The sequence below is a fragment of the Hakea prostrata genome, chromosome 9 (assembly GCF_041222555.1).
Source record: "Hakea prostrata isolate BN-2017 chromosome 9, UWA_Hpros_2, whole genome shotgun sequence".
Lineage (NCBI taxonomy): Eukaryota > Viridiplantae > Streptophyta > Magnoliopsida > Proteales > Proteaceae > Hakea > Hakea prostrata.
The window spans coordinates 20,712,888-20,735,988 of record NC_142608.1 but is presented as its reverse complement, the minus strand read 5'-3'; the positions used below and the strand labels follow the sequence as shown (position 1 = coordinate 20,735,988).

Below are 23,101 nucleotides of genomic sequence, written 5' to 3'. Positions count from 1 at the left end.
AGAAAGGAGGATGGTTTCTAGGGTTTGAGAAAGGGGCTATACTTGTATGTTGAGAAAGATTGCTGTGATTGTTGCTTGAGTGCTGGAAGAAGAAGAAACAACTTGAACTATGCAGAAACAATAACTCATACCCAGCCACAGGTCACCCTCCCAGGGATCCCACGACTTCTCAAGCCAAGTTTTCACTTAATCAATTCATTAACCATTCAATCTGTCAAACTACAATAAGCCTAGGCTATTTATAGCCACTTAACCCAAATAGACTCAAACAATGAAACTTGGTTCCCAAGTAACCGAGACTCAACTAATGAATTCTCTACTTAATAGGAATCAAACTACTTACTAAAACTGGACTTCCTAAAATAAAAACCCTATAAAACTAACAAGAAAATGCCTACTTTAACTCAACTACCAAGACTCCAAATCAAAAATAAAAATAGAATTAAAATTCAGAAATAAAAGTGGATTTAGTCAACTAATTAAGTTTGATCCAAGGGTAGGAAATTGACCATTCTACCCTTGGATAGAATTCAGCCCCCGTTGGTTTGGCCCAACATCCAAATGGGCTTCGCCACTTGGGCCCCTTTATTGGCTCTTTTGGGCTCATTGGGGGCTGGATACATCATGGAGCTCCACCAGATTATTAGTGTTGAGAGTTCCACCTAGGCCAATCTGTAGGTCTGCCACTTGGGTTGTTGAGTCTCACTGTTGTATCTTGGGTTCTCAAAAAACTGCGAACTCCCAAACCAACCCCCCCCCCCCCCCAAAATAATAAAAAAAAGGGGGGGGGGTAGGGAAAAAAAAACCCAACTGCACCCCCAACTCCTAACCCACCCACACTAGACCAACCCCAACCCCCCCACCAAAAAAAAAAAAAAAAAAGTCTGGGTGTTAGGATAGCATCCCATGATGCAATTATATAGCTCAGGAGGAGGTACAAATAGCCTCTTGAATTAAAAGACTGTTGATTTCTCAAGACAAGTTTGGATTCCCACACCTAGAAACTGAAACCCGTATGTTGTTAACAAACCATTAGACATAGGAAACAAAAACAAGAAGTAGAAAGCTGCAGCCAAGCAAGAATCACTACTTAGCTAGGAAAACTATAAGACTAATTGATACTACCTAGGAAAGTAAAACCCATTGCATTGGACATCGACCCCCAATATATAGAAATCATAAACCAAGCAAGTTGGTGACTCTATGGACATCTAAAAGACACATTAGCAATACCAAAAATCTTCTCCAGTAGCTGGTTCAAGATAACTGAACATAGAGGGAAAAGAAATAGAACTCCATATTAAACAACAGGGTAGGTCCTGGCCAGGCTATCTGCATGCTTTTTGCGTCATTGCTTGGTGTTGATCTTGGACCAACAATTGACCTGGTTCTGAGATAGAACATTGTGAACCAATTTCTCTTTGCATTACCACCCCCTTTTGCAATCCTGTGATTACTACCCCTGCCCCCATCCAAAATAAGAAACTCTAGATTAGTGATGAAGACCATGACCAGTTGCCTGGGATATGCTTACCAGGCATCCAAAATTTTCAGTGACAAACTGACAATGAATGTAAGAAGCAAGATCCCCACTATGCCTGTTCCCCGGAGCAAGATAACTTTTGTCTGCAGTTTGAAGATCTAACAACTTCTTCAATCACTGCAATGCAAAATATGAGTTACACACATGTACCACCAAAAAGTTGAAAACCAAGTTGAATGAAAAGAAGGGAGGAAAAAAGAGAAAAGTTACTCAGTCTTACATTCAATTATTTCATGAAAATGAATAATGCTGAGGTGCCTAATGTTACAGATATTTAAAACCTCCTTGAGACGATTCTTGTTCACCTTATAGTTGCCAATTAGACCACTATTCATTTTTTTCGAGATTCATAACATACCCAATTTTGGATAATCTATAAGGATATGCTGGTATTATTGAAAACAAGTCTCTTACACATTTGCATCTCTTATAATTTATTTCTCCCTCACATGAGTGAATGGAAGTGCTCTCAGAAAGCAATTTCATTCATATAGATTTGAAACTACATGTATGTTTCTTTACAGCCTTCAGTTTATGGAGTGAGGAGGTATTTACGAGGTGGATTGCGGTGGGATTTGTATGGTGCAGTGGGAGTGGTAGCAGGGTCTATGGCAGGTTTGGGTGGGGGCACGGTGAGAAGAGGACTAAGGAGAGAGGTGGGACCTTGTTGGGTTGGATGTGTAACAGCGCTGGGGAAGGTTGCTGGGGGAGGCGAGTGTGAGAGAGGAGAGGCAGGGGGATGATTCATAGAGGAGGGTAAGGTAGAGTCAGGGGGATGATTCATAGAGGAGGGTAAGGTAGAGTCAGGGTGTGGGTAGTGGGGATTTGTAGAGTGGGAGGCATTGCAGCAGGGGTGGGTAAGGTAGGGTCGGGGGTGGGGTGATAGGGTCAGGGTGTGGGTGGAGGGTAATTTGGACATTTAGAAAGAGTAGGGGAGATGTAAGACGGTAAGAGTTCACTTTTTTTTTTTTTGGTGGGGTGGGGAGGTGAAGGAGGGGAATCAGCGGTTGAACTTTTGATGTGAAATTTAAAGTAACTAGAGTATAACATCAAGGAGAAAGAAAATTTCCCTTGATATAATGTCGTTGCAACTGGGATCCGAAACCCAGGCCCTGTCCAATCTTTTTGTGCTTGGGGTGGTTTTTCTGGCCCGTGAGCTGGCTTAAGGTTAACAAATTGCAGCCTGTCGGGTTATGTCAAAGCCAAAGCCTGGGCTTTCCCATTCCTGATTTATCTGCAATCACGGTACTGTTAACATTTATAACCAGATAACTATGTACAAAGCTCTCCTGTGTTAAGCCATATTAACTACCATCTCCAAACTTGAGGTAATGCATCTCTTTGTGGTAATTATTTATTTATATTTTGGCATGGATTTTACACAAGGTTCAGGATTTCTGTTTTTAGCCCAGCCAAAATGTCTCGACCTGAAACTGAAAATTCAGTCAAAATATTTACGGGTTTGGTTTAAGTACTCGTTCAGTGCATTCAACAAGGAGTATCTGGTTCAATGCATTTAAACAAAGAAATATTGTAACAAGACAGCAAAACATTGTGTTTTCCTTTGCTACCCAAGTACTCATTCCAACCCTACATTTCATTGATTGGTCAAAATAGAAAAACTAAATAAAAATTGGCTTTATCCCTGTTCTCTGTCTAAACTACCAAAATAAATGGATTTATTTGAAACTATGCTTTTAAATCAGATATGTAAGAATATTTGGAACAGAGATATTGATGAAACGAAATATTAGACTGGAATTCAGCTGAAACATATTTATGTATGGCAAACCATTTCATTTAGCCACTTCGACACTGGAATATTCAAAATTTTATAAATACCAAACTATTGTTTCACAGTCCAGGCCAGGGTGGGTTTGGGGTTCAGATTTTCCAGCCTGAGGTTAGCCAAAGCCAGACTTTGAATGAGGTTAAATGACTTCAAATGGCTCCTCGGTTTCACATTGAGGCACCTTTCCCTGCCCACTTGAGTTTCATTCCCTAAATTTACTTTGTGCTAGGTATGTACTTCTCGAATATGGAGGGTACCTCTTTAAATTTCTGACATTTGTTTGTTTTTTCTTTTTGTGCGTCAGTCTAGTGGATCACCCCCATCTACTTTCCAAGTGCCATATGATTCTTTCAAGGAACGTTTTGATTCTAGAATGTCAGAAACATCTTGGGTTGGAAATAATTCTGCTGATGGGGTTGGAGAAAATCTTTCAAAGGATTTGGATTATGACTTCATTTGCTTTTTCCTTTCAACTCAGAGATTGGATCTTTATAGAATGATTGATTGGCGCTGTGAGGACATGCTTACAGGTATTTAGTTCCATTCCATAAAGCTGCATTCATTGGAAACATTTATTGTTGTATGTTTAATGCTTTAGAAGTTTCAGTTCAATTTGGGTCAGTCAATTCTACAATAATCGATCACACCTGTTAGGGTATTACTTTTGGTGGGTCCATATGTATGGTGACCCAAACCAGAATAAAGGTAGGGTTGACCCTCATGGACATGAACCTGAGATCAGCAATACCAAATGGAAGCATCCAAAACATATCATAAAATTTGAGTCGCCAATTTAAATATCAAATAATAAGCTAATTTAAATATCAAAGAATAACTTTTTCAAATGATTCTTACTGGTGGCAGTCTAATGTTTATCCAACTCAGATTCTCCAAATTCAATTTATCAAAGTTACCTTTCAAATTGCTCCTTATTACATCCATATAACAAAACAAAAATAAATTTTTGAATCACCCTTGAACCTTCCACCAAAGCATGCTTTTATCTCAATAAATTTTCATGTAAAATTGAATAGCCCAGTAAGGCATAATATAATAAGAGTACACCACAGAAACAACAGCCAAGAAGCACAGATGAATAAACAAAACACTTTTCGATTTTCTCAAATTTGTCCACAAGATACTTTTGGTTTTCCCAAAACAGCACTTTCACAAAAAACTTTTGGTCATAACTACTCTTTATAATCTAAGCCAGCACTGAGGGAATTAGGCTGTCACTGCCATAACATGGGAGAAACATCGTTCCAATCTGTTGTAACCCACTCTGTGACCATTCACTCTCTGTTGTCACCCACTCTATGACTGAGTGTACATTAAGTCATCCACTCGGACTAGTATGTATACCCTTTTGCCACCCACTGTGTGACAATGGATGTTCCACGGCCCTATGAAACACTTTATCTCTTTGGCTAGAACTCTACAGTGGTACGGTGCAGTCTATTTATCCTCAAACTCTCTAGCTGATTCCACATTTGAGCAACACATGCCTAAGCATAATATATCTACCCTCATGCCAAAATATCCAATCAGTAATCAAGAGCGTTTAGGCAGCTTTGACAATTATCCATCACGTAAAACAAGATGCATTTTACACATGATTAATCACATGCCACTCATGTTTATAATAATTTATTGCAATTTTACATAATTTGACGATGATAAGTATACCAAGTAACACCCAAATCAACAAACCATACAAATATGATGTACGCTTACTTACAACTTCTCCTCTTCTTCTCTTGTTTCGTGATTCTTCCTTCTTATTTATTTGAGATTTATCCTGACTTTACATCTCTTTCCTTAGTCAACTCTTCTTCATCCTTCAAGATTCTCTTTTTATTTTTATTTTTAACCTCTCTCTCTATCTAAAACTATAAAGGAGTAATTAATTAACTTCAAAAGTGGACATCAGAAGCTAAATAGATTTCTTCCTAACTAGAAGGTGTGATAGATTGTTGTGCAAGGATTGCAAGGTGATACCTAGGGAAAGCGTAACCGCACAACATAGACTAGTGGTATTAGATATGTGCCTAACTCCTCAAACATATAAAAGGTGTGGGGTTAACTATCCTAGGATAAGATGGTGGAATATAAAAGGAGATTGCTTGAATCCTTCAATAATAAAGTAGTCAAACAAGGAAAGTGGGAATGTGAGGGGGACACCAATGCAATGTGGAACGAGATGGCTATATGTATTAGGAAGGTGACTAAGGATGTCCTAGGTGAATCAAAAGGAATGCTTCAATCCAATTGAGAGTGATGTGACCACAAGTCTTACCTCTGGCCAAAACCCTAAGTGGGGCCACTAGATAGCTCCAAGAAGCCTTGCTAGGCTGGCTGAAGCACCTAGGAGGGGTATTTTGTACATTTTCTGCCCTGTTTTATTGCTAGAATTTAATTTCCAGTTTAATTACAGAGTCCAGTTTAGTTAGGAAGTTTGTTTTGAGTTAGCAGTTGAGTTGGTTATTGAGTCTTTGGTTGTTTTAAACTCTGGCACATGTGGCAATTAGAGTTCTAATTAAAATAGAATTTACGTATGTGCTTATTAGAGTTGAAGTTATTTTGAAGTTTTATTTCAGCATGTGACTATAATGTTCTCTTGATGCAGAATCCTGCTCGACCGATCGAACGTATGAACCTGCAAAAAACGTGCTCGACTTGTGTTGGTCAAATATCGTCTCCGACAAGCTAGTTAGTGAGGAGCAGAGTCTGAGAGAGCGAGAAGTCCATGTACTTCTTAAAGTCTGAAATAATTACTCCAGAATACTTACCTTCGACTGATAGATGCAGTAGTATTTATAGGTTTTCTAGAGAGGTTCCTTTTCCTGTCCAGTGTCATAGTTCGAATGGAACTCTTCTATTGATTTAGAGTATTTGTTGAACTGTGATTGTAGAATTCGATTGGAACATGAACTTCGAGTCAGTTATCTTGGTTTACTGAGAATGGAATTCTTATCCTTTTATTTGGAGAGTTGGACCATGATTCATTTGGTACTTTTGGTCGGCTTGAGTGTTCCCGAATTGACTGTGGTCGAACCATCGAGCATAAGTAAGTGGATCAGCTTTTTGTGACATGGTCCATTAGATGTTTTGTTTTATTTCGAGGGTTGAGATTATGTGGTGGGATCCTAATCTATAAAGGATTCCCACTTAGTGTTAAGAGTCTTTTAGTAGGCTATAAATAAGAGCCTATTCTTTCTTTGGAACTCAAGTCTGATTATTGAATAAAATTGAGTTTGATTTAAGGATCATGGTTCCTTGTTGAGGGGGCCATGGTTAAGTAAGATTTGTTCAAGGATCAACACCTATTGATAATTGCAGAAAAGTCATGTTCAACAGCAGCCATTAATCTTCACAGCAAGCTTCCAAGTAAGTATACACAAGTCCCAGCCCTTTCCCCTGCACTCTTAGGCGATCACACCCTTCCCCTCTCCCCTTTCCCGTGCACTCTTGCACAGCTTCTAGAAAACACAGCCACCCCATTGCAGCCCCTTCCCACCCATTCCCTGCATTCACAGCAGCACCTACTCCTTCCCCTAGGCCCTTCCCTCCCCAGGCCCACGCAAGTCACCCCTGCCTCTCCCCTGTCCTGGCCAAACCTTCCCACCGCTTCCGCTGCTGGTGGACCTGGGCAGCAGCATACCCAGACCCCCACTACACCACTATTCCGTCTCCCCCCTGCCCCCTACAACCCTGTTAGGCCCCTCCCTTACCCTGCCCCTGCCCTATGACCCCACCTTTGTCCCTCCCAATCCTCTCTGGCCCCTCTCTCTGTCCCTCCTTGCGGCAACAGAAAAACAGAAAAGAAGAAGAAGAAAGAAAAAAGGTAGGAAAAGAGAAGAGAAAGAATCAAGTTGCCCAAGATTTTCAGATTCTTGAACTGTTTCCCTGTCAATTTCCTAGTTTTTCCCTTCAACCCATATCCATCCTTAGGATCCTTTCTCAAATCCAATTCTATTTCGAAACCCTAAGTCCTTTTTCCGATTGGTCCCAACCCATTAGGTTTGTTAAAAATTTAGGTTATTTCCATCATCTCATGAGAACCCATCTATTATTCCCTAGTATTTCCATCCAACTCCCATCTATTTCAGAGCAACCTGTTGGTATCCCATACAATTACTGAGTTATTTGCTAGAAGATTCTAGGCGGATCCTTAATTTTAGGGAATCTTTTCAAGAAACCCTAGTCCTAGAATTGGATTCACATCAATTGATATTAATTGTAGTTGCCAGCAACTTCTAGAAGTCTTAAGTCACTATGGATGAGCTAAGCATTGATACAAAGTTGCTGCAAATTCTTAAGGCCCAACAAGAGATACTTACATAGATGACAGAGATGAATTTAAGGGTCATCAATCTAGAATGGGCCATAACTGGAGATCCTATGCTAACACCCAAACCCCTCTCCCACCCCCCCCCAAAAAAAAAAAAAAAACCACCTAGAGTTAACTCACAAGTCTATGTAAGCCCCATGGAGGAGAAAGTGGCATAAGAAGGTACATAGATGATGATCCATAAGGACCATAACCATATCACCCTATGTAGTCCAGAGATAGAAACGGCCACACTAGAGAATCAAGGTATGAAAAACTCTATTTTTGATCGTTATAAGAATGACGATGGGCAACAAAGGAGGCCACTTGTAGCACTACCCTCACTGGAAGAATACTTGAGGGCCTACTTCTTAATGGAGGTCATGAATAGAGTAGAGGTGCAGATCAGCACAAGATAAAGTTAGAACTGAAGGAGTTCAATGGATCTCTTGATCCACAGGTTTTCTATAACTTGAGGGTAACCCTAGATGATTACTTTGATTGGTACAATCTCTCTGAGGATAGGAAAATGCAGCTAGACAAAACCAAACTTGTTGAAGCCGCCCAAGATTGGTGGAGTATGATGGAAAGAGACTACAAAGGCAAATAACCCACTGCATGGCATCAGATGTGCAGAGAGCTTACATAAACATACCTTCGCGAGTGCCACAAAGCTAGGTTGCAAGAGCAATTCCACACATTCAAATAAGGTACACTGTTTGTTGCTGATTACATCCAATAGTTTGATTCCCTAGCTTCTAGAACATGCACCGAAGAAAGCAAGCTCTAGACCATGACCCTGTTCAAACTTGGAGTAAAGTCTAAGGTCCAGTTAGTCTTGGAAGTCACTAACATAGTAGTTCTGAGAGACCTATTTGATAAGGCTCTCCATGTAGAGTCCTCTCAGCACAAAAGAAGTAGGGAGGTCAAAACTAAAAAAGAGATCCACTTGTCGCCAAACCCTACAGTCCCACTACAACTGTAACACTCAAGGTAACAAATCCTTTTAGAACAAAAAATTGTGGGATAGTCTTCAGCAACAACCTTAGCGAGTCTTTCTATTGTAATGAAAGAGGTCACTTCTTTAGAGAGTGGCCTAAGAGAAGAGGGCTTGCAGTCTTAGAGTTACCCCAGTCAGAGTCAATTTTTTAAGAGATCCAAGAATGTCCACCACTAGAGTTGAGGAGGAGAAGTACAATGCAAATAAGTTACATCCAGAAGTCCATTGCAATCTGGTCTCTAGGATCCTAATGACTACTATTGAAAAGGAAGATTGAAAGAGGAACTCTATCTTTCACACAAGACTGAGAGCAGGAGGACTCATTGCACTAGCCCAAGGCAATGTCAAAGAGTTTCATAGAGAAGGCAGGACTCCAACCGAAGAAGCATCCCAAACCCTACGAGGTAGCATTACTTAACAATTTGAAGTTGGATGTGGTTACTAGATACCTCATCCCAGTCACTCTACACTCCTACTTTGATGAAACTTGGTTTGGTGTCATCACCAATAAGACAACTGACATCATCATAAGAAGGCCATGGTTTTATGATGAAGACGTAACTATCCCTTGCCGAGAGAACAAGTGCATCTTTGAGTATGAAGGATAGAAGATCATACTCCTATCCCTCTAGTTGAAGATGCCAGAAGAGACAGACCATGCGCACCAGCTAGCAAAATCCTAGATAAGATCCAATTAGTCATGATAACCAGTCAAGCAAAGCTCCACAGAGGCCTAGTGTGAAGATAGTCCCAACAGTAATCAACCATTCATGGGGGATGAATGTCTTCAAGCGGGGGAGAGCTGATATGACCACGAATCTTACCCCTAGCCGAAACCCAAAGTGGGCCCACTAGATAGCTCCAAGTAGCCTCCCTAGGATGGCCGGACTGCCTAGGAGGGGTATTTTAGGCATTTTAAGCCCTATTTGATTGCTGGAATTTAATTCCAATTTAATTACAAAGTCCAATTTGGTTTGGAAGTTTATGTTAAGTTAGTAGTTGAGTCGGTTATTGAATCCTTAGTTGTTTTTGTGTTGGAATAGTTGGAGAAATCCTGATCTATGTCTTTGTGACATAACATGACTTTTATTTATAATAGTAGAATGCAAAGAAGAATACAATAATACCCGATGTGGGACTAAAATAATAAAGCATCCTAACAGACAAAACTACCCTTCTCACTTAAACTCTTGACTTACAACACTGCCCCTCAAGTTGGTGCAAATATGTCTATCATTCCCAACTTGCTAACAATGCCACTAAACAACTTGACACTCAAAACTCTTTTTGAATGCATCAACACACTGATTATCAGATGTGACAAAAGTAATCTAAACCAGCCCTGACTCAACCTTTTCCTTAATAAAATGCTTGTCAATCTCTATATGTTTAGTCCTATCATGCTGGACTGGATTATGGGCTATACTGATGGCTAACTTGCTGTCAGAATACAACCTTATAGGTTCTTCTTAATCTGCCCCAAGTTCCTGAAGAAGGCCCTTCAATCATAATACCTCGCAAATGCCTTGAGCCATGAGTTAGGAATAGAGGTGGAGGACAAAGAGGAAATAAAGCTTTTAATCAGAAATGGAGTGTATAGTGCAAGCACGTGGCTGCTTTCTCAATGCAGTAGGTAAATCAAGGTTAGAGACAGGCTCACAAGGAGGAGTCAAGACTAGGAGCCGGTGCTTCCAATTGGCGTGGCTCAAAAGGGTGTACTTTCTGCTTTCTTTGATAGGTCTTCAGAGGAGGTCTAGTCTCCCCCTGCACATCATCCACTAGTTGTTTTTGTCACCATCTTCCAAAGGAGAATCGGCCAAAGGAAATTCAACATTAGGAACCTTAGGAGGAATCTTAAGGAACACTAGAGCTTCTTCACTAACACTCTCTCCCTAAAAAAGAGTAAGGAAAAAGAAAGGAACTTGTTCATAAAAGACAACATCAATAGAAATAGAAAACCGACGCGAGCCAAGATGGTAACACTTATACCCCTTTTGTGTAGAGGGGTAACCCAAGAATATAAACCGTAACCCACGAGGATCTAACTTACCATGACTATGGTGGTTCCAGACAAAGGCAACACACCCAAAGACCTTAGGAGGAACTCTAAAGTTGGTTGTCCCTAAAAGAACTTCAAGTGGACAACACTGATCTAATACTCAGGAAGGCATCCTATTAATTAGATAGGAGGCGGTTTGGACTGCATCACCCCAAAATCAAGGGGGCACATTCATAGTGAATATAATAGATCATGCCACTTGAAGAAGATGTTGATTCTTGCGTTTAGCAACCCCATTTTGAGGTGGAGTATCGACACAACTAGTCTAATGTATAATTCCATGATTAACTAGATAAAAGTGAAAGGACCCACTTGAGTATTCCGTCCTGTTATCAATCCTAAGGATTTTAGGATAGCCCTAAACTAGGTCTTAACCATATTAAGGAAATTCTGAAAGCAGGAAAACACATCAATTTTTTGGTGTAAAAGATAAACCCATAGAGTCCTAGGCAACAATCAATGAATGTAACAAACCATTTATGACCACATATAGACACAACTAAGAGGGACCCTACACATCAAAATGAATAACAGAAAATGGAACTTTACTTCTATTATAAGAAATGGGATAATTAAGTTTAGTTTGCTTGCCTAAATTGCAAGCATCACATCGAAAATCATTGAAGATTACATTTTTTAACTATGTTAGGAAATAGTATAGACAAAACCAGTAAAGCAATGTGGCCAAGACGATTATGCCACTACAATAAGGACACTTACGCAAGAGAGGATGATGTAGAGACTGTAGATGGAGGGCCGTCCAATAAGTAGAGCCCCCCCTCCTTTTGTTTACCACTGCCAATCATACGCCCGATTTTTAGATCCTAAAAAACACAATGAGGTGGAAAAAAATTATTTTGTTGTTCATATAACGGGTAAGAATACTAATAGACAATAGGTTAACCAAAAATTTTGGAACATGCAAAATATAGAGAAAAAGGTGAGGGTAGGTGAACATATAATGGAACCCTTTCTAGAAATAAGAGACAGATCCATCAACTTTTTGAACATCCTGAGCAAAAGGAATAAAATAGCAAGTATGAAATAAAGAAGATGAGCCTGTCATGTGGTCGGTTGCCCCATAGTCAATTATATAGGAGGGATAAATGGAATTGACACTATGATAGCCAAAAATACATGTGGGATGTTGGGACAGTGGTAGATGTAGGCAGAGGCTACACTTGTGCTGGGATTTGACCCAGAAGAGGACTCGTCAAGCCTGGTCATCAATTGACATAAAAGATTTTGGATATTGTCTGAGGAAAGAGGTGCTGGAGTACTCTGGGTGTTCGGAATAGCCTGATTTGCATATGCTGGATTGCTGCCCCGATTTCCACTTTTACCTCCTTTGAGGGAACTTGCTGAGCGTCCATGTAACTTCCAATACTTCTCCTTTGTATGTTGTTCTTCCCACAATATTCACGCTTCACAGGTGGTCATGAATCATTGGATCTAGGCTTATTATTGCCAAAACCAATAGATAATGCGGACCTATCAAGAGTCTATGTATGCACCATAGTTATTTGCCGACTATCCTTTGTATCAACCATGTTATAGGCTTGTTCTAGAGAAGGAAAAGGCTCTTGAGAAAGAATTTGTAACTGAATCTGATCATATTCTATGTTTAAACCTGCCAGAAAATTATAAACTCGAAGCTTGTCCTCCCACTTTTGAGAAGTGGCATCCACAACATTTGTTAGTGTAAATTTCCCATAGAAATCCAATGTCTGATAGTACCCTCTAAGTGTATTACAATACAGAGAGAAAGGTCCTTCTATTGCAATTGATGGATCTTTCTTTGGATCTCAAAACACTGTGCATCATTACCTACTTTGGAATATGTATCCTGAGCAACCTTCCAAATATTAGCAACATGGGGGAGAAAAAGATAGCTCTCTGCTATGCTTTGTTTAATAGAATTTAGAAGAAATCCCTTAACCAAACAATCATCTGTTACCACTTTGTTTATTGTGGACCTAAAGAAAAAAATTTGGAAGAGGTTCCATCAAAATGGCTAATAAGGCCATGAGCACCAACTACAAGAGAAACATAACGAGACCACTGTAGAGAATTTGGTCCCATTCAGTTTGACAATTGTCATCTTAAGCAGAGGAAAGTTATGATCCCAAGGAATAGAGGAAACGAAAAAATCATTAGATATACTAGAGTTGGGTGTAGTTTGATCAGCCATTGCAGGAACCATTAATCAAGCAAGGATGAAGGAAACATTTTTTGGTAGGGGAGGGAAAAAAAATACTCACTACCAAAAATAAGTCTCTATTTTTATTTATTTATTTTTGTATTACGGTAAAAGGGAGCCTAGAAGGGTGAAAATGATCATGGTTTGAGGTTTGGGTGGTCTGACCATGGTTTGGTTGGTTATGGGTCTGGTTTGGTTGGGTTTTGGTTAAGGGTAATTTTGTAACAATACTATTTATTATCTTCTTCTTTTGACTGAGGAAACCATAATGCTTGAGTTGCAATAAAAAAAGGGAGAAGAAGAAGAAGAAGAGGAAGGCAGTAATGGTTCTGGTCAATGTAGAGAAGGAGTTGCAGGTGCATCGTGTTGCCGTAGGTTGAATGGAAAGCAGGGAAGTTGCAGTGATGGGTTGCAGGGGGTCGAATCTAGGTTGTAGGTGGAATTAGGCAAGACTGGAGTAGCAGGGGGTAGAGGAGAAGAAGAAGCAGTGAACTCTTCTGTGTGATAAATATTTTCCCTGTGTGATAAATATTTTCCTTTTGCAGAGGATTTTTTCCTCTTTTTTTTTTTTTTTTTTTTTTTTTTTTTTTTTGGTGCTCTGTGATTTAGAGGGAAGATGAGAAGGAGAATAGTGCATGATGATGGATCAGAATTGGCTTTGATACTATGTTGGAAGAGTTAGACAAAACTGACCTATGTCTTCGTGGCATAGCATGCCTTTTATTTATAACAGTAGATGCACAAAAGAATACAACAATACCCGATAGGACTAAAATAATAAAGCATCCTAACAAACAAAACTACCCTTCTCACTTAAACTCTTGACTTACAACAGTTTTAAACTCTAGTAGATGTGGCAGTTAGAGTATTAAAATGGAATTTAAGCATGTGCTTATTAGAGTTTAAGTTACTTTTAAAGTTCTATTTCAGCATGTGACTCTTATGGTCCATTACATGTTTTATTTTTATTTCAAGGGTTGAGATTATGTGGTGGATCCTAATCTATATGGGAATCCATCACCTAGGGACCAATTTTCAAACATATATGCAGAGAATTTTGATGTTTGAAGTAAAGGAAGCTTTAAGGAGGATGAAAGTAGGCAAGACGCAAGGTCCCGATGAAACCCCAATAGATGAATGGAATTAGGAACTTCGGGCTAGCTTTGCTGACCAAGTTGCTTAATAAGATTATGGGCACAAAGAATATGCCAAATGAAAGGAGGAGAAGCATCGTGGTTTCCAATTTACAAAAATAAAGGAGATATTCAGGGTTGTAATAACAATAGAGGCATCAAACTGATGAGTCACACTATGAAATGCTGGGAGAGAGTAATTGACACTTGTTTGAAACAAGTAACCACAACTATGAAGAACCAATTTGGGTTTATGCCATGAAGATCTACAATGGAAGCTATTTACCTTATTAGGAATCTTATGAAAAGGTATAGAGAATGTAGGAAAGATCTTCATATGGTCTTTATTGACCTAGAAAAAGCTTATGATAGTCCCTAGAGTGTTGATTTGGCAAGCACTAGGGAAAAGAAATGTTACAAGTAACTATCTGGACATAGCTAAGGATATGTATGATGGTTCAGTCACAAGTGTAAGAACAATGGGGGGGGGGGACAATGTAACGAATTCCCAATTACAGTTAGGCTATATCAAGGATTAACTTTAAGCCCATATTTATTTGCACATATAATGGATGAATTAACCAAAGTCATTCAAGACGGGTTTCCTTAGTGTATGATTTTTACTTATGATATTGTGTTAATAGATGAGACTCAAGTAGGGATTAACACCAAGTTAGAATCCTAGAGGGCAGCTTTGGAATTAAAAGGCTTAAAAGTAACTAGAATGAAGACATGATATCTAGTTCGTAAATTGGTCATGATCGGGCAGACGATGAGGTGGTGAAACTTGATGCTAAGGAGATTCCTCAAAGTAGCTATTTCAGGTACCTTGGTTCAATCATAATTAAAAAGGTGATATAGAGGATATTGTTTCCCAAAGAATTAAAATATGGTGGATGAAGTAGAGAGTGCATTCAGCGACACGGGTGATCAACGTATTCCTTCAAATTTCAGATGAAAATTATATAGGACCGTCGCTCGACCAGCTATGATGTATGGTGCAGAGTATTGGGCTGTTAAAAATAATCATATAGGAATACTCAGTGTAGCAAAAATGAGGATGCTATAATAAATGAGTGGCAAAACTAGGAAGGATAAGATAAAAAATGATCATATTAGAGTTTGTCTGAGGGTAGCTCCAATAAGTGGTAAGCTATGAGAAAGTCGTTTGAGGTTGCACGGCCACGTTCAATAGAAGCCTGTAAATTCCCCTGTGTTGAGAAGTGATATAATCCAGATTGAAGGAATTAGAAGAGTTAGGGCTAGGCCTAAGATAACCTTAAGAATAGTGGTGAGAAAGGATATGTGTAGCTTAGGCCTCGTATCTAGTATGGCCTTAAATAGAGTTGATTGGAAGACAAGAATCCATGTAGCCGACCCCATTTAGTTAAGACAAGGGTGGTTGTTGTTGTTTTGTTTTCTCTCTTCCGGGCATAACCAACATCGGGTACTTGTTGAAACGAGCAAATTCATTGGGGAAAGGGGTAAAACACTTGGTTATTACTCAACCTGAGGGGGGGGGATGGGAATGGTTTGAGTAGACCCCCCCCCCAAAAAAAAAAAAAAAAAAAAAAAAAAAAAAAAAAAAAAAAAAATGAAGCATCCCAACTCATTCGCTACTCTTATTCCTGTCATTTAGGACACCTAACTCCTATTAAGTTGTACTCCTTATCCTATCCTACTCGTTTAATGTTATATTATTTTACCCCTCTTTTTATTTAATTTTCTCCCATTTCTTCTTGTATTTCATTTATTTTCTTGTTTATAAAAGCCGTCTAGGAGAATAATTAAAAATAGTCAATTTCGATTTTTATGAGACCTAAAATTGGGACATCTTAATAAATTAGTGTTAAGCCTCAACCACTAGGCCAAATGTTCATTTTGCTTGCTAAGTTCGCAACTAATATTTAAATTATAAAACAAAGATACTCTATTTTTTAAATCTCTTGTTTACAATTATAACCTCCAATACACTTGATGGTAAGAATAATGTTTATGAAAGTATAGATCTGTCCCTAGGGTGAATAATTAAAATGATACCCCTGAAAATCACTAAACATCCCTAATGTGAAAATTTATATAATTAAAAAACATCCAGGTTTCCTAATTTTGGGTATTACAATAATATCTTATTGAACTTGTTGCTTTTGTACATTAAAATACCATGTTGTAGCATTAATGCATTGTCTGTTTCCTTCATGGAATTTGAGATGTGGGAATCTTTGCCGTCTTTTCCTTCTAAGATTTTTTGGGTGCTTGAGCATACGGCTACTTCCTGTTACTTGAATTTATTCTTCTGCAGTAAATGTTTAAATGGATGATGTTTTAAAGGAAATACCTGCCGAAAAAGACAGCTAATCTAGTGGTAAAAAAATTTCAACCTGTCCAGACTTTGACTTTATGTTTTTGTTTTTATCCCTTTCTTGCAAATGTTAAATTTTGTGGGTACTCTTAGGACGGCCTACATCATTCCACGGTCCACACTGTTTTGACATTGGAACTTATATTAGCTGATCTTGTATAAGAATGTCTAATGAGAATTTCCAGCCATGTTATTTTGTGGGATTCTAAATCAAATTCTCCATAAAATTTCCCTTTTCTGTCATTTGCTTGTGATGGTATTCTAGGACTATTAAAGTAGTAAGTTATTGGTTTTAACTTTTAAATAACTACAAAGAAAGTATGGGACCTGGTTGTAGGCAAATAGAGAATGAGGCAGTGAAGATATTGAGTTGTAGGGCGTGCCTTTTGACTTGTGCAGTGGTTTAAGCCTTTTGAGTTCAGTCAACTTGAGAGTGGTTTAAGCCTTTTGAGTTCAGTCAACTTGAGAAGCTATACAGCTGAGAAGGCATTATGCCAGAAAATTTAAAGCTTGGTATCGGAGATGAGATCAGGATGTGCCTCTCCGGCATAATCGCTGACTGCCACTGTGAGGTATTAGCAGCTATAGGATGGTTCGGGGTTGACTGATTGCAATCCTGATTGACCTGTCTGACAAATAGGGATCTAATGGATCAGATTTGGCTTGGAGAGTGGTACTACCATAGTACCGATATTCATATCCAATTAAATTTGGCCGAATTCAAAAAATATCCTATCAGATTTCAGACGGATTCTGACAGTAATCTAATAGTATTGTTTTAATACAGACTCTCCTATATGGATATAAATACAGAGTATAAATTCTTTTACTGTCTTTTCATGTCTTTACTATTCTTTTGATGAAAGTTGGGGTTGAGACTTGAGAGTTTAGCAATTACATTTTCTTCTGCTCTTCTTTTAATGTTTGATTTTCTTTGAAGGTCTCTCTCTCTCTCTCTTTTTTTCTTTTTTTTCTCTCTTTTAAAGTTATGATTAGATGTTACAGCAATGGAACAATTGGATACTAAGCAGATATGTAAGTTAGTTGGGTGCTAAATGAATCAGATAATAATTGGTCAGAAAGGGGGATTACCATATCCATATTCAATTAGTGTTGGAAGGGTTCAGATTCTGCTAAATGGATACGAACGTCAATTCGGAAACAGGTTGTGGTTTATCCAATTACATCCCTACTGAAAATCCACTCTGAATACTTGAGATGTCTCAATATTGCATTTTAGTGATATCTTGGTTGAAATTATGTTGGAGTGGCACGGTATCCATGATGGTTCCTAATCTGTAGGGGCATATATATGTTTACCTGCTACCTCTCTTAGTGTCAGGTGATCAGGTGTATTAGTGCTGTATACCTTACACAAAAGAAGTTGTAATATTCATCACCAAGGCTTGCGTGATTCTTTTTATTTTATTTTGGGACCTACTTGGAGAAGTGCGTCTGAGAGTTTTTTTGTGGTCTGCTGAAATTTTTTTAGGATTGTCATTAGGCCAGGTATTATGTATGGTGCAGAATTCTTGGCAATCAAAAAGTGCCAGTAGATAACTTGTGTCTAGAGATGAGGATGTTGAGAAGGATGTGTGCAAAATTAGAAAGGATAAATTAAGGAGTGAGCATATCAAAGCTAGACCAGAGTAGCTCTAATCCATGATGAACTCAGAGAGAGTCACTTGAGGTGAAATGGGCATGTTCAACCAAGGCCTTTGAATGCCCCAATTTGAAGGAGAAAACTGATTCAGATTCAGGGAACCACAAGTGCTTAATTAGGCCTAGAATAACCACAGGGGAAGTGGTATAGACATGCTTAGATTAGGTCTTGCTCCCTCGATAACTTCAAGTTGAGTTGATTGGAGAGCAAAGAATCTAAAGATCCACTTGACTAACCGCACTTAGTTGGACTTTGTTGCTAAGACACTGGTTTTGTGTTACACTTTCTTCTTGAGGACAAAGGCAAATGTTGAGCGGCTATAGTTTTGTTCTTAGCTACAATTTGATCAAACATCCTCGAGTTTGTCTTTTCTTCTACTTTTTTGGTATTAATTTTTTGTGTCTGCTAGGCTCCTTGTACCCAATGTCCCAGTCCCATCTAGTTGGATAAGGCTGAGTTGCCTGAGTAGTTGTGTTGTAGTGTGTTTCCTCTACATCTTTGTTGCATAGCTTGTAAAAAAATGGAAACTATCATAACAGAGAAGCACTACTTAAATAAGAAAGCAGGTTTTCTGGTTGGCCCACCTAGGAGGAATTCTGATTGGAAGACCTATTCTGCCACATAGCAAGTCGCATGGAGCTGCAGAGTCCCCTGCTCACACATCAGGTTTCAGCACAAACATAGTTTGTCATGTGGAAAGATAGAAATTCTGGTACTATCAAGGGGGTGCATCCCTGGTTACTCTGGGAATGAATGCATAGATACACATGAGAGGGTAAATTATTGTATAAAATCTGGCATGCAAACATCCAGACCCTTACTTGGACATTCAATAATCCAATTACTTCATTATCCTTCCACCTGACACGTTTATATTTGCCCAACTGGGAAGCAAATATAGTTGATCTAACTAGAACTACATTACGATAATGATTTGCAAGTGCCCTGAATTAAATAGTTTTTGCTTTGGAGGGATAACTTGATTATTACTTTTCATTCAGAAAGACTTGCTCTCTATCTTGATCAAATAAGAAATGTTGATGAGGTAATATTGCATCTATATCTATGTATTGTTTGACTTCAGGTCATTATGTACTCATAACTCACATCCACATGTTTCCATGCACATATGATCTGAGTTGAGAATGGGGAAAGATCATATCTACTTGATGAAAGAACAGGGGAGGGAGACAAGTGAAATAAAATAGCTGTTGAGAAACAGAGATCCCTGATCAAGTCGAAATAAAATCATGCCCCTCCTATTTATACTTTTATACATGGAAGTTCTAATGCAAGCTTAGAGGGGGAAATGCCCCTAAAATACATTAGAAAAATATGGTCCAGTACTTCCCTAGCTGATAATTCCAACCATATGTTCCACCTTTTAGTTGATTGCAAGGACACATTTATGTGACCAATCTGACTGCATATTAGCTGAAAATGTCAGTTCTGGATGGTCATGAACCTAAAACCCTCCCAAAGATTGATGTGCCCTGTGAAAATTTTGATGTTTCTTGAAACAATCAAGTTTCTTTGTTGTAGAGACTTGAGTCATTTTAGGGAAAAAAAGTATTTGAAACTTGTTTTTGTTGACAGCACTTCTTGACTGCAGGAAGCGATGGAATACTGTCTGAGGCTAGATGGCTTCTCGATATGGGTCTACTTCCAAATTCAAACTCTGCCACTCGAGCAATAGGTTATAGACAAGTATGCCTCAGATTCTTTGTGTTTATTATTATTATTATTATTTTCAATTTATTACCTCTATTGTTATTAATTCATGTCTTGTTCCCTTGTACCTCAGCCAAGAGGTGTGGATGCACATTGCCTTGTGCATGGTACCTCTGATGCAGGTAGATTAATATGGATCTGTAGGTGAGGGGCCAATTTCCAATGTGTCAGGGGCTGAAATTGCCTACTGAAGGGATCTAATGGTTATGATTGTTGAGATCTATAGCCAAAGTTAATTAGTATTACCTGAAGTTCAAATATCCACCAGAATTTGAGAGACTGATATGATGGGTTGATGAAAGAAAGAGTCTCAATGGGTCAGCTCTAAAGAGATAAGTAGGAATTTAGATCCAACAATTCTAGACCTGAAATATCAATTCTTGGGAGGGAAAAGGAAAAGAGTTGTTGAGGGGCAAAGAAGAGAGATATATCTCTTAAGTACTATCAGAAGATTGTAGAGGAATTAGGGAGAAAGGATGAGAAAATCCCCAGCCTTGGGGAAGAGACGGGAGAGTAGAGAACAAAGAGAGTCATGGAAAAGAGACAAGAGAAAAGAAAAGGAAGAAATAGAGATTTTTCCACTGTTAGAATGTCACTTTCTATTTTAGCTTAGGTTTCAATTTTAGTTACTTTCTATTTTTCTTTTTTGCTTGGTTGACAAGTAATCTCCGTAGGATAGTGTCTTTTTTAGTAGATTTGGGAGGCTCTATGCAATATGTAATTTTCCTTTTTGCTGTAACTCAATTTAGGAAATTTTCCTACACTAAGACTTGATTTACATTATAAATGAAGTACCAGGGAGAGCCAAAAGACGTACACACAAGCTCCCCCCCCCCCCCCTCCTTTTCTTTTCTCTTCTCCTTTTTCTTCTTCTTAAGTCTTCTTCTATTCTTCTTCCTCTTTCTGAATTTCCTTTCAGTCCCTGGGTTGATTACAGGTTTTGAAATCCTAACGTCTACCAAATCATGAGCAGTGAGAAGTGAAGAACTAGCTAGGGCATAGCCAAAATAAAATAAAATCAAGGCATTAACACATGGTCATAGAAGAGGGTGGTTACATCCGTTGTGGGAACAATTCTTGTAGAACTATCTTCTCATTATACATCTACAGTTCATCTGATCAGTGGTCTATATTATGTCATATTGTTATTTTACCAAGGAGCTGCATGCTTTTCTCATATATCTTTCATCAGTGATAAAGGGTCCCATTTGGCTAAACAAATCGTATGATTTCAGGCTATGGAGTACCTGGTAAAGTGTCGCGAACAAGGGGGAAGGAGCTCCACAGGAGATTTCTATTCCTTTTTAGCAGAATTTCAGAAAGCATCTAGGTAATATATTTTTGTTTGTGCATCTTACATATATATTTAAATTCGTGGAAAGGTGAGAATATGCTGTACAATAACTGATGGAAATGTTGGAAAATGCTGCAAGAAATAGATATGAGCCCTAGAACTCCAATACTGTAAGAATAAAGTAAAAATGGAAATGTGAAATGAACCTGTGAGTATCATTAATTCAGGTGTTCATCTTCAGTTTATCTATGGATTCTTTTGAGTGTAAAATTTTGTTTCAATTTACCATCGCAATAATGATTGAATATGAAATGCATTTCTAAAGTACTTAAAAGGGGATGTGCATTCTGGGATCCATAACTGACATCATGGAAGAGTGCTATTTGTAGATATATTTTACTACAGTTCATATACATTTAATACTCGTTCTCATGGCAGAAAGATGGCTTGAGGCAATGTCCATCCGCTCGGAAGTGTAGCTGCTTTTGCAGTTTACTGTTACATCAGCCGTCTTTATAGAGCGGGTGATTTATGCTAGGCTGCATAGTTTTAGACGTAGTCCCTGGTTGACCATTTTCTTTTATGAGTGATGGAGGCATAAGTCATGACCTGGTTACCTTTTTGATCTACTGGAGCCTATAACACTGTAGTCTAGCTGGACACTCTCACGAAATATACAACATGAGTTACATATGCTTAACATTAATCCATTGTGGAAGAGTAACAGATGGGAAATTAAGAACTTTTCGATTAAAATTGATCAAAATATCCTTCTGTCCATTTACATTCATGACTCCAAAAATTTCAGATCTAGTGATTCTCCTAGGTACTAACATAACTATAAGCGTTTGATATTACTAAAAAGTTAACCTTTCATTCATAAGTGTGTCACTATTCCTATATCTCGGCAATCTTCTCGAAAATCACATTTCCCTTGCCTATATCCTGAGTTCTTGCATCTGAAACTGATGAAATAGGAATTGAAGTGTTTGAATTCTCCAGTGTACTATTCAGAACTTCACAATCAATGTATCCACAGCTGCTATCTAGAAATAGGAAAATAAGCTATACAGCTACTATCTACAGAATATGAAGATATCCTATACAGCTGCTATCTATAGAATATAAAATAATATCCTACCTAGAAGATCATAATAAATGAGAAATCTACTTAGAAATTAGAATAGAAGATTACAATAAATGAGAAACCTACCTAGAACAGAAAAATACAATAAGAAAAATACCTATGATAGAATGTTACAATATGATCTACTTAGACTAGAATATACTAATAGAATATTACGATACGTTTCTAAGATTTTCCACACTCCCCCTCAAGCTGCCGAATAGGCATTCTCCATTCCCAGCTTATATATGCAATTCTGAAATGCTGAGCTGCTCAATCCTTTAGTGAGTACATCAGCAAGTTGACTATGTGTTGACACATATGGTGTACAAATCAGCCCACTATCCAGCTTCTCTTTGATGAAGTGTCTGTCCATCTCAATGTGCTTGGTTTAGTCATTGTTGAACAGGGTTGTGTGCTATATTGATTGCTGATTTGTTGTCATAGTAGAGTCTCATTGGTCCATTCCTTTCAACCTTTAGGTCTTCTAAAATAATCTTCAACCAAAGTAATTCACATATTCCTTGAGCCATTGCACAAAACTCAGCTTTTGCACTTGATCAAGCCACAACATTCTGCTTCTTGCTCCTCCGTGTCACAAGATTGCCACCAAGAAAGGTGCAATATCCTGTGGTTGACCTTTCGTCTACCGCTAACCTTGCATAATCAACATCGGTGTATGCTTTTAGTATCATTCCTTTGTTCCTTCTGAATAAAATGCCTCTCCCCGGTGTCCCTTTTAAATATTGTAGCACACGGTGAGTTGCATGCAAGTGAATTTCCTTTGAATTGTGCACGAATTGGCTGATTACATTAATTGCATATGCTATGTTTGGCCTTGTGTGAGACAAGTAGATTAGTCTTCCTA

At 38.5% G+C, this 23,101-nt stretch overlaps 1 protein-coding gene across 3 annotated transcripts in view; it reads left to right on the top strand.

The window, feature by feature from the left end:
- IPT9 (isopentenyltransferase 9) overlaps positions 1-23,101 on the top strand; it is an 87,346-nt gene that overhangs the window by 47,343 nt on the left and 16,902 nt on the right. For 2 of the 3 annotated variants that reach the window (XM_089168009.1, XM_089168011.1), the window contains exons 6-8: positions 3,640-3,865; positions 19,695-19,789; positions 21,049-21,143. In XM_089168009.1, coding sequence (XP_089024135.1) covers positions 3,640-3,865; positions 19,695-19,789; positions 21,049-21,143 — 416 coding nt within the window. The remainder of the gene's footprint in view (positions 1-3,639; positions 3,866-19,694; positions 19,790-21,048; positions 21,144-23,101) is intronic. The other variant, XM_089168010.1, reaches the window with a different exon arrangement.